This window comes from Copidosoma floridanum, unplaced genomic scaffold (genome assembly GCF_036245765.1).
Source record: "Copidosoma floridanum isolate Cflo_tuat_1 unplaced genomic scaffold, Cflo_Japanese_pri ptg000021l, whole genome shotgun sequence".
Lineage (NCBI taxonomy): Eukaryota > Metazoa > Arthropoda > Insecta > Hymenoptera > Encyrtidae > Copidosoma > Copidosoma floridanum.
The window spans coordinates 32,675,637-32,688,286 of record NW_028321898.1 but is presented as its reverse complement, the minus strand read 5'-3'; the positions used below and the strand labels follow the sequence as shown (position 1 = coordinate 32,688,286).

The window sequence follows — 12,650 nt, the reverse complement described above, 5'->3', positions numbered from 1 at the left end:
AAATAAATATTACAACAGCTACCATAAACTACAAGTGTAAACAGTAAGCCCTTGGAGTTTATTAATTCTTCGTATAATTTATCTTGTTGTTAGTGAGTATCGACTATAAGTATACTGACATGAATTCATATTGTGTGAGTTTTATGTGAACTTCCACTGAAAAAAAAAAGACTCCAGAATAAGTAATTGGCGTACAGAGTTTGACATATACCGTACAGATCCTACATACGTTTTACGTGGTTTAAAAAACATATATCATAACTCACTTAAATGTATGCACGTTTCATTTATCATTCGCTTGATCATTGATAGTAAATAATTATTTATTTCGATGGATTTAGTTTCGAACGTGCGTTAAGTACGCCTTTCTGCAAAAACATGAAACGTTGAAGCATAAAAAAAGCGCGGCCGGCAAAAATGAAAAAGCGAAATCAAAGAACTGAATGAACGAGAAAAGGTGTAGGAAGAAAGAGCCGAAGGAGTAAATGCACGCAGTGTATGGGCACTGCATGTACACCAAGCACTAATATTACATCTTTGGACTGACAGACGTGTGGACTTTAAAAGCCAAGACTAACAAACACACCAGCAGTCATCCGGTCTTCTTGTTTTTATGTTCTTCCGCGGGTAGTAGCGCGCGTGTGTGCTATACCGGCTCTCCTTCTCTCTGATAAACTCACTTCTCGTCTTGTGAATGAACTTGCAAAGGATTATTTTTAAATGTCTTTTCGCCTTTCTATTGGGCCCTCGTCTCGTCGTAGACCACATTTTCGATCCAACGCGCTCGTTATATTTCCGAAATCAAATAAAAAGCGACAAGTACACGCAGTAAATGCACATTAGTTTAATTTCACATTACCATGCTAATTTTTTTTTCTTTTTTCTTTTTTTTTTTCCATCAGAAATAGGATTAGTTTAATTGAAGGTAATCAGGAAAAAAAAAGAAAAAGAAAGAAAGTTTTGCCGGTGAAAAGAGAGTAGCTGCAAGTACAGCAGCATCAGGGGCAAAAGGAGGACAAGAAGTCGCAAAGGCCCGGGGCTGCGTGTTGGGGATGTAGTAGCTTCGGAATGGGGTATAATTTTCCGCGCCAATTAAGGTCTTTAAGAATTGCGACCAATCGAGCGGGAGGGTCAGAAAGAGCGAGGAGAGAAAGGTCGGGGCTCCGGGGGGAGTGCGATGTACCGTCAAGATGTTCTCCCCTATAATTTATTATTGATTAGATTGATTCGAAAACGCGCCTTCTTTTCCCTTCGTCCTCTTCCTCCTCCTCCTCGTAGCGAACTTTCGACTTACTTCCTGACTGTGCGACGATCGAGTTTATCTCGTTCAAGCAGTCCCCCCCCCCTACATCCGACACTTTGTGCCAACAGGACTTATACCGATCGTAAAAATTGATTATACATGCTTAATTATAGGTACATATTTACCAACTCGACATGTCGAGTACAATTTTAAGTACGGTGAGTGTACTTTTTAGTGACAAATACTTTGATGCATTATTTTTAATTGGCAATATATTTTAAGATAAGAAAAGGTTACGATAACTTGTTTCAACTATGTTTTAAAAGTAATGGAATCTAGGTACTCTACGTGAAAACTTTTTATTAGAACAATACTTGTAAGTCTTTAGTTAGTTGTGGATAGTAAGAAGGTAAGCTTTTGTGAAGGATTAATTAAAAATTAATCAATAAAATTTTTTTTTTTTATATTGATATTTAACAGTATCTTGTATAAAATGTAGACAACAATAGTACTGACATTACGTATCAAAAGCATTTTTCAAAAATATTTTCTTTTTTGGGATAAAATAAATAATTTTATTCAACCTTGTCAAAAGCTCATTTCCGTTTACCTGTTTATTTTAGAGAGCATGAAAGTACAATGATCAAAGATGCTACTTAGTTGGGGAAAAAAAAAAAAAAAAAAAAAAAAAAAAAAAAAAAAAAAAAGATTTGTGACAAAAAGACCACAACAGCAAATAATGAAACGAGGCACCTGGTGGAAATAATGATGACGTGTCGATGAGGATGATGCGCTGCATAGCATTTAATAGAGTTAAAATAATTCCGAACAATACCAGACAAGAGACAATGGGGTGAAAAAGAGAGCGAGGGAGGGAGGGAGGTAGAGAGATATATTATACGTGTGAAGCGAAGCGAAGTGAAGTGAGGCGAGGAAAGAAGGAGACGAAGAGTGTGTGCAGAGAAGGGGTCGGGCGGTATAATGTGTGTGGACTAGTACCTATAAATGGAGTTCGCACGAGCACCAGTTCCGAGTGACAACGAGCATGCACAAGTACACATAAAGTAGAGGCTCGGAGTCACTGATGGGATCGCGTGCGAAAATCCACATCGATAGGTACGCCGAATCCACACGAGTTGGGACGGCCCCAAGTGTTGCATACATATACATGTATATGTGTGTGTGTGTGTGTGTGTGTGTATAATGTAACTGGTACAACTGCTGCATGTGGGCAGGGCTATGGGCCATCATCGGGTCAAGTGAGGCGTATTTGACGCTCCTGTGGTTCACACCTAATTAAACCAGCACAGGAGTGAACTCTCGGAAACTCGCGCGCACGTGCGGCCGAACAATGCCGGCAGTCTTTAGCGCCGATTGTCATGTAAAGCACACCCTGCCGCGGCTGCTATACTACTCCTGTATATATATATACATATGCACCCATACCACACACGCCGTATACACTAAAGGCACCAGCAAACCAGACCAGCCAAATATTCTCCACGAACGCAACTTACTTACTTATACTTACTTATTGCAAGTACATTGTGCGCGCCTACGTGGCCTCGAGCGACTTCTCGGCATCCCCCTAGCTTTCCCATCATCCCGTCCCATTCGTCATTATGCATTTCTTACACTCCCTTGTGGCCTTTTCTTTACTTTTCTAGACAATTTTATCCTCAAAAATCACAAGTTTCGCTCTCGTATATTGAATTTTAAAATTCAATCTTTCCACCAGAATGTTCATAATGGACAAAATAAGCTATCGAGTATTTTTTATGGGCAAGAACTTAATTTTTTTTTTTTTTAATAAATATATATATAAAGAAAAACAGTTGTTTGCTCTTTAATAATTTAACCAAACCAAACAACTTATAACTGCATGCTTTTTTGCATTAAAAATATATTGACATACATTCGTACGACCTGAATCTTTGACATCAAATGTCCCAATGATTCTTGAATGACGTCATTAAAATATCATAAAACTACATGATATACTTATGGCAGAGGGTTGCTAGTAAAATCGTACCGATTATTACAAAGTTAATGATTAAACTTTTTGGTAAAAAATGTCAACACTATACGTTAAATTTTTAATATAATTACGTATATATAAAACTAGCTCTAGTTACGTGACGTATTTCAAAATCACAGAAATAAATTAATTTGTAACTTTAAATAAACATCGGTTGTTTCAATCATTAAAATACAGTGAGTACTGTTCTAAATCCATTTTAAAATTTACGATACAGATTTTTTTTGTTTACATTTTGGATAAATTTCCAAGCTGTAGAGTGAATCAAGTGTATTATTAAAATTTTTACGAGCCTGTGAAAGCAATGTATCAAATACACCAAATCAAATGTTTTGCACTCTTGTGTCAATAATTTATGGAAAAAACAACCTACTCAATTCAATAAAGCGGGTTCAGTAGTTTGCAATTATTAATAGCTTTAGTAACTTTTTAAGCCAAAATAAACGTCACTACTTGTCACATTTTTTTTTTAACAAATACGCTTTATCTACAGCAAATACGAATGTTTTATTTGTAGAGTTTTACTTTTGATCAAGCAGATATACGTATACGTGTAATTGATTTTAGCGAAACCAAAGCCAAAAAGTCTTTCATGAACCAGATATACAGTATAAGCGAATAAAGCTCGCTCAGCAAGAAAGTGCCCCTCGAAAAGTAAGAGGGAGCAGAAAAATGAAACGAAAGTTGAAAAGGTACTCTCGGCAAAGAGCACACCCGGGAGGGCAATTTCTATATAAGAGAGCAAGAAAGCTCGAAAGTCCTTTCTCGAAGAAGAAGAAGTATAGAGGAATATATGTATATATATATATACACGGGCAACAGTAGTGGCAAGCTCTCGGGCGCTGCAAGCTCTGCCACCGCGATTGGCGAGCAAGAGCATCTCGGCCGGCCGCCCGATTGGCTGTAGTGGGCGAGGCCAGCTCCACTTGCACGCTCCTCCCTCCCCTTGGGGCACGCTAGGCGCGATCATCTCTCGGCGCAAGAGAGCTTTTCCGTGCCATCACGGCTCGCTCCGAGGAGGCGCCAGCAGCCTGCACACGGGGGCCAAAGTACCGGACTCATTCGAAAAAGAAGATGATGCTCGCGGCGCAAGAGCGACACGAGCACACTTGAGCGAAGCACCATCGTGCACTCGGCCGCTCCCGCGATGCCCCAGTCGGCCACTGCTGTCCGCGGCACAACTTTTTGCTCTCCTCCTCTCCGCAGTCCTAGTCACACAGCCACATAGTAATAGCACGGTCAGTGGTAGTGCCAGTTATTGTTTCTCACGTGGTCGCCGATTGTCATTGCCCCCCCGCGGTAAACAACGAACCATGAGCTCGGCGTTTACGGGCCCACCGACGGGCCCACGGTGAGGAGTAACGATAACCGATCGGAGCCGTACCCGGTGACGATGGAGGACACGGTGCGGGCCGGCAGTAGCGTGTCGCCAAAGACGCAGAGCCAGCCCACGCCGTTCAGCATCGCGGACATACTGAGCTGCCGACAGGCCGACCCGCAGCGGCACGACGAGCAGGTCCACCACCACCAGCAGCACCTCCTCCGGCTGCCCCAGGAGGAGCTGAGCGTGATCAAGGAGCTGGACGCGTTGCGCCGGAACCTCGCCCAGGCGAACCTCGCGGGCTTTCCGGGCCTGGCCCGCATCGAGCCGGCCACCTTCAAGCCGATCGACTTGAACGAGTTTGCGGCTGGTTTACACGGTAGGGCAAAGGCTGTCCAGCAGAGGCAACAGCAGGACGAGGCCCTGGACATGAGCAAAAGTAAATACCTCGGTGAGCGAGAATTTGTTTTTTTCTCCCTCCCTTTCGCTCTCTTCCTGCTTTTGTGATTTTTCCTCTGGCCAAAGCGAACATGAGAGGCAACCAGCACCTTAGCTCGTCTGAGCCGTTTCGAAGCGGGATGAGCGAGCGAATGAACGTTATTTTAGTAGCATAAGTGCCCACTTGACTCGGCAGACGTCACGAGTATACTTAAGCTTTACTACCGATGCCATATACTTTCGAGCACTTGTTGGCCCCGTACTTGGCTATTACATACCTATATATGGCCCCGATCTGCAGACTCTGCGTTTCCCACTTACCCTTATCCGCTGCAGTGTGTATATGTTATACCTATACATCCATCCTCGTTTGCCCCGATGCGATCGAGGCCTTTTACATTTTACTCATTTAGCTCGTGTTTCTTTGGTCAATTATATTATACCTATACCCTCGGATCGTATTTATAGCCGATTTCGCGTCAATTCCTAACAAAATAAATATGTACTCGCAACTCCGTGTGCTATGAGGCTGCGGTGATCTCGAGTTACATTGGAAGGACAGAGTGGTTTCGAGCACGTCCACCCCACGAGCTTCCCGCGAGGGAGAATCAATCATGGCCCGATGGTGTGCAAACGTTGTCCAGTCGATATTAGGTACGAGCCGTCCGTTGCTTCTCGATATAATATATTATATAAATACATGTGCCATCATCGATTTTTCTGTTTTTCGAACAAATACTGCTCGGGTACAACGTTAGATTGAAAAGGAAAAAAAAAAAAGGGTATCGGGGTAGGGGTAAAAAAAAAGGAGGTGTAAAATCGATCGAGAGGAAAAAAAAAGCAGGTGAAAAGATGTATACGGGTAAAGGTGTTACAATGGGCGAAATGGAAGCCCCCAATTAACTAATGCGTTGTTACCATCAATCTACTTGTAGCGCCCGCGTACAGCCGCGAAAGAGCTTCGTGAAACGACTTTGGCACGAATTCAAAACTGCGTATCGGGTATACTCGGAATATTGCCAGTAGTCCCCTCCCCCTTTTTTCCCGATGCTCGAGGATAAAACACGTACCTACACATTGTATACCTACTCGTAGTGAAAAAAGGAATCCCTTCCATAATTGAGCTTAACTCCTGTGACTTGCCCGAGATTCAATAAGACGTTATCATTTTGTTGTTTGACTTTACTTCGTACACACGAATTATTGTTATTATTTCAATTTTCACCGATTCCCCCGAAACTAATGGGAAACCCGATACTCTTCTTATGCCCTTCAAGTGAAATCATGACACCAAACATCTGAGGACAGACCCAAGTGGATATCCATCATCATCGCGTATTATCGAAACGGTTATACTTTCTATTCCCTTCCGAAAGACGAGCGAGCAGAGCTGGTCCGCAATTTCGGCGGGCGAACTAGATGCCGCTTCGAAAATAGTAGCTTTATTTTTAATGGCACTTGGAGCGCGTATAGGAAGCAGCACCGGGACGGGATGAATGGGAATAGATAGCGAGTGCGTGGGCAACGGCAGCGCTAAACAGACGAAACCGGCGCGGATTTCGCGAGCCTCTCATTCGATTTTACGAAACTCACTTGCACCAAGAGAGAGAGAGAGAGAGAGGGGGGGGGAGAAGAGTAACGCCTTTATTTCGCCCGAGCGAGCGTACAATGTGACGTACAGCAGTATAATAATTATATAGTGGTGGTAGCAGCCATGTGCACTCGAGCATCAGGTTAAACCAAGGGGGGGGGGGAATTACCGAGTAGCCGAGGGTAAACAAATTGGAGTAGTGACTCGTCGCCGCCGGCACGTGTTAATGTTTGAACGGGACGCACATCACATGAAAAGCCAAAGAAACGCCACCCACATTACACATATATTGTATACACACACGCGCAAGGATCATCCACGTAAAAAATAATCATATACCAGAATGCACTTCCGGACAAGCGCACCGGACCACACGCTTTGATAATGGCCCTCCATGAAATAATAAATCAGTACATTGTATGATTCCAGACGACCTGGACGACGAGGAGCTGTACGAGGCGCACTGCCACGAGCGTAGCCTCACGGGGGGTAGGAAGAAGCGCAGCAGGGCAGCTTTCTCGCACGCCCAGGTGTACGAGCTCGAAAGGAGGTTCGCGACGCAAAAGTACCTCTCGGGGCCGGAGCGCGCGGACCTGGCGCGCGGCCTCAAGCTCACCGAGACCCAGGTCAAGATATGGTTTCAGAACAGACGGTAAGCCAAACTCGCCGCTCGGCTGTCGAGTGTACGATTAATAGGGTCTCGTGGTCCGCAGGTACAAGACGAAGCGGCGCCAACAGCAGGAGCTGGGGGCATTGGTGGGCTCGGGTGCGGCTAGGAGGGTGGCGGTGCGGGTGCTCGTTCACCCGGACGAGCAGCTAAGGGGTCCCGTGGCTGCTGTCCCGATGGCCACGTCCAGTGGGCCCAACGTTGGGGGGGCCACGGCTTCGGTGCATCAGTTGCCGGGGACAGGCAAGCCGGGCCTCGCCGTCGCTGGTTTTCCTTACTACTGCCTGCCGTATCATCCCCTGCTCTGCGCCCCGGCGGCCCTGCACCAACAGCAGACCCCACCGCAACAGCAGCTCTCCGTCGACGGCTTGCCTTGCGGCCACGACAAGCGGCTTTAAAATATTCCCCAGGACCCATGAGTTTCATTGACCGTAGACACGACTATCCTGCGCTCAACTCCATGGGTATACGTATCATGTACTTCCAAACTGTACCATTGACTTTAAATGAGCGCGTCACATCACTCTTGTATATTAGCTTGTAAATAAATGTATAGACTACATTATACATGTACACATTATCATCCGCACCAATGATAGCAATGATTGATAATAGTAGTAATAATAATAATAATAATAAAAGTAGTGGTATACCTACTCGTCAATATAATAATTATAATAATAATAATAATATGTTTATGTAACAAAGTCACATGAAGAAATAAATATAATAAACACATACCCACGAAAATATATTATAGTCACACGAGTCTCGCATGTATTTCCTTCCTTTTGTTTGTCTTTCTCCCGATCGTCGTATAAACTACAGCTTTGTTATTATACGATATGCCCGAAAGTCGGGGAGTAAATGCATAATACAACGAGTGCAGTTCAACTTTATCCTTTATTCGTCTACTTAAAACGCCGAATGTGCTGGAAAACGTGTGCACGGGAAAATAAACAGAGAGCATATGAAAGGGGTGGAGGTCCTCCCGAGGTGAGGATTATGGATTCGAAGAGCGGCGCTCGCAAGAAGGAGGGCTCTCGTACCATCTTTCTTTTCTTTTTTTTTTTTTTTTTTATGTCGTTACGTTACAAGTGTCTTTACGGCGCCCGCAGCACGGGTGGCCTCTCGGTCACTTTCGTCGTCGAGATACGTGTTTATTCAGACCCGCTGGAGACGACATGCATCGCCATACGTGGAGGTACTTTGGACTCTGGGGTATAGCGTATACCTACTAAAAAAAAAAAGGGGGGGGCAAACGTGAAAAGCCAACCGAGATCCGACACTTTTCGTCTTATATGCGTTAAAGCTCATCCGAGCTTCATCATTGCAATAGGTCTTGTAAATGCCGTGCATGGGTAATGGATTATCCCCGAGTAAGTCGTCGTACCTATTTCTTTCGGATTTTCACATAATGAGTACATTAATCATTTTTACGCGAAAGCTCGCTGATCATTTTTCAACTACAACCAATGTAATTTAATTTTTTCATCCATCTACAGTGAGCAGTATATGATGGAAAATAGGGGCTCGGATCACTTTTTGCACATGTACGTGCTGATACTTATTTGGACGTGTCGAGTGCAAGTACGTGTAAAGTAAGAATTCGAGACAAGAGCGTTGCACACGAGGCTCCACGTAACTATACTTATGCCTACCGACATTTTTTTACTCTCATTTGAGAAGCGGATGGAGAAAAAGTTTACGGCCGCTTCTGCAGTCCATTACCGTTTTGTTTACAACAATTTGTAAACACGCCGATGACGACGTAATGCTGCGCCCCCCCCCCCCTATTTCTCTCTTCCTCTCTTGCGAGGCCGTAATCTCTACTCTAAACACATCACGTCTCTGCACCAAAGCTGCTTCTGCGCGAGATCTTTGGAAAAGACGACTTAATGACTTGCGGCTTTTTGTATTTCGCATTTCTGTGGCGATCGGCGCGAGAGAAGGGGAGATGGCTCAAACTCTTTTCGAAGCTCTATAAATAAGTATATCGGTTTCGCTTTCTTTTTTCTTTCTTTCCGTGCAAACCACCGTCTCCATTTGAATTTGTCCAAACAATCGATCTATTTCGGAAATTTTCAAGCTTCCACGCTTCCACTACTTTATTTAGAGGCAGTGAAAAAAAAAAAAAAAAAAGGGAAAAGGAAAATCCTTCCGGGATCCTTGTTCCTCAATTATAATTTCAAATCCACGTGCTCTTGATTCGCGCCGATTGTCGCAGCCCTGAACATGTACGTCGGGCGAAGCCCACTTTTTTTTATTTCCACGACCGGAAATGGCTCGTGCAGTAATCGGTAATCGGCGCAAAAAGAATACGCGCGTCTCTCGTCCGTGACTTTTTTTCTTCTCTTTCCCCCGATACCACGGCTCGAATCAAACGAAAAACGCTTTCTTTTTTTTATTTTTTTATTTATTTTTTTTTATTCATATTGACAATGAAGCCCGAGGAGGCTCGGACGCTGCTTTTGAGGCTCCTGAAAATTTGATTTTCCAAAGTGTTAACTACGAAAACGAAATTAAACGGGGGCAGACGTGTAAGGGGATGAGGGAAAAAAGAGGTGATGAGAAAGCGGCGCGCGTTAAATGGAAACAAGAATAGGGGGGGGGGAGAAAGAAGGAGGAGGATGAGAGCAGGGGAGCGGGTGGCTGCTGAGCCATTAACAGTTAATGAAAATTAGCTTCTGTCACCTGATTGAGCGACGAATCGTTCCTTTATTCCTACCCGCCGTCCGGGCTCGGGAATGAGGGAAGGAGAGGTCGGGGGGGGGTAGCGATCGGCTCCATCGTACTCAAAAGTTTTGTCGTTTTTGTGTGCAGGACAGCCTTAGTCGTCGGCTCCAATTTGCTCGAAATCAAAAGGATTACAGGCCTACCCGATTACCAGGGCTTCAAAAACTATCAAATCATTTCGGCGGACCTTCTTTTTCCCTCATCAAGTGCCGACTGGGCAAACTTGAATTTTCAAGATATTTCACTTTATTGCGGTACCCATGAAAAAAATAGTTATGACGATGATGATAATTGTGCACATACGTTGTGCCGAAAAATCAAGAGTCGCGTCGCGTTTGAGCTCCTCAGTAGTCCATGTCACGCTGCTTGGTCTCCTAGGCAACGCCTCCAATTCAAGTGCGCGTTAAAGGTCGCGAGTAAGTAAGAGCTACGCGAGGAAGAGAGAGAAAAAAAAAGGTAGAAGGAGACGGAGTAGGTACGTACAGGAATGGGATGGAAGAGTTGTCGCGAAGAAAATCTCAAACTTCGAGGGAGGTGGTAATTTGTCCTCCTCCTCGATTTGTCGATAGTCGCAATGATGATGCTCGTACGAAACCACGTTCACTCCAACACAACTCGCCGCTGCACAAAAATATCGTAAAAACTGCAAATTATTTTTGATAAATTTAGCTTTTTTTTTTCCCAAGTCACCAACAAACAAACGCACGCTAATCGCAGAATAAAAAAAAGGACGAGCACGTCCATCCGGCTTTTGAAAGAGGAAATTTAGCGATATTTTCACGGTGCCGCATCGACGAGAAAATTGGTCCAACGACCGGCCAATCAGCGGTACTTCATACACACATAAAGAGCAAGGGACACGCGCGCTTTACTTTTCCGGATGGAGGGAATTCTTTCTTCTCTCCGAGGCATCTTTCGCTCTCTTTTCGCTATATGCGTTATACCTACACGTTCGCCGCGCAAAGCAGCCTTTTGGCCTTTGAGGAGTCGACAATTCGATCACCCATTCTCCTCGTTACAAATAATTTTTGTGGATTTCGAGGGATTTTTTGTCGCGTGTGTGGCGATTGAAGCAAATGATGAATCAATCGGAGCGCGTATATATAGGCGCAATAAAATGGCAATTGGAAGCAAAACAAGGAGGAGTAGGCAATACATATCTGAGGCTATTTATAGGCTTCAAATTGCCGGGTACAGAGGCTGCATTGGTATGTGGTACATGTATACGCGTGTGCGTGTATGGCTGGCTGTTTTAGCCGTCCATATTGGAAAAATAAACGGGCCACGACGGGAGCAGATGACTACAACTATGTACACTTTTACTATTATTATGTTATGAGTATAGGTACAGGAGGCTCTGCTACTGCTGATGCTGCTCTCTCAGGGGGTTGAAAAGCATCGTGCATGTCAGCCGAGTGACAGCCGCCCGTAACGATTGTTTTTTAATTTACACGAAGCCTTTTGCTCCCATTTCTCGATACACGCGCACTCCGTTCGTCCCTCCGTGTATACCCTATATCGCTCGTTTTATTGCTCGACGTTTCCGCTAGAGCTCAATAAGCTGGTTTTACTCTTCAGAACTGCTTCTGTGCTTACACGTTCGATTTATCATTGTATCCCGTTCGGTAGTAGATTTCAACAAATTTTTCTATTTCCAAACGATGGGTGCACGGGGTACCTACTTGACACCCTCTGATATTGACAATGGTACCGTGAGTCGATCTTGACAGCGATGACATTACCATGCAATCGGTATAATATGTGCTGTGGATTTTTTTTCTTCATATTTCAACCAGTATATACAGGTATTTCAATAAAAAGCGACAAGAATTATAAAATGGGCCAAGATAAGGTATGATTGACAACTAACTTCAAGTTGTTAAGTAAAACTGTTGATGAAAAAAAAAAGATGGTCGATAATCAGTATACAATTGGTTGACAAAATTTAACATTTAGAAAGACATTGGGCATATTTGTTTAAACAATCCCACAAAGTGTTCAACAACACCGATCAATCTCACCAACAGCTAGTACGAGCAGTTGGTAAGAAGGACATTTTACGGAGCACACGTCAGCATACCACCAACAGCTAATGTTCCTACGGGCAGCATCCTTTCTCGGGCCGCCGGCAGGTGGCGCTGATAGTCACAGCGAGCGGCTAAACGTGCAGAACGACTATAATATATTGATGGTTACCAAGTCCACGTTATTGATCAGCGGACTGAAGCGTTAAATTGAACTCTCGTTGTTATGCGTAATTGATTCGTACGCTTGAGTATATAATACGTATCGTGGAAAATGTCTTTCGCTGCAGCTGCAATTACCGCGCGAAACTTTTGTTTTCTCCCATTGACAGAATTAAATAAATAATAATAAAAAAAAAAGAAAAAAAAAAAAAAAACTCGAAAACCAACAAACGAACGGACTAGCGTGAGATTTATTTGTTTTTTTGTTCCTCGTCGGCGCAACAAATTGCAGCGCACACCGTCTCCCCGGCGGTGACAATGGAACGACAATGCCATGCATGCCGGATGACTGTACGTAATTTGCAAAAATGACGAGTTTGTCGAGTTAAATGCAAAGAGTCGACTGATTAGCCGGGAGTCTCTGTTGTGC

At 44.0% G+C, this 12,650-nt stretch overlaps 1 protein-coding gene across 1 annotated transcript; it reads left to right on the top strand.

The window, feature by feature from the left end:
- The first annotated feature begins 4,674 nt into the window (after window positions 1–4,674).
- Window positions 4,675–7,696, top strand: LOC106642976 (uncharacterized). The gene is made up of 3 exons (XM_023390540.2): window positions 4,675–5,053; window positions 7,061–7,283; window positions 7,345–7,696. The coding sequence occupies exons 1-3, from the start codon at window positions 4,675–4,677 to the stop codon at window positions 7,694–7,696; spliced, it is 954 nt and encodes a 317-aa protein (XP_023246308.2).
- Window positions 7,697–12,650: the final 4,954 nt, after the last annotated feature.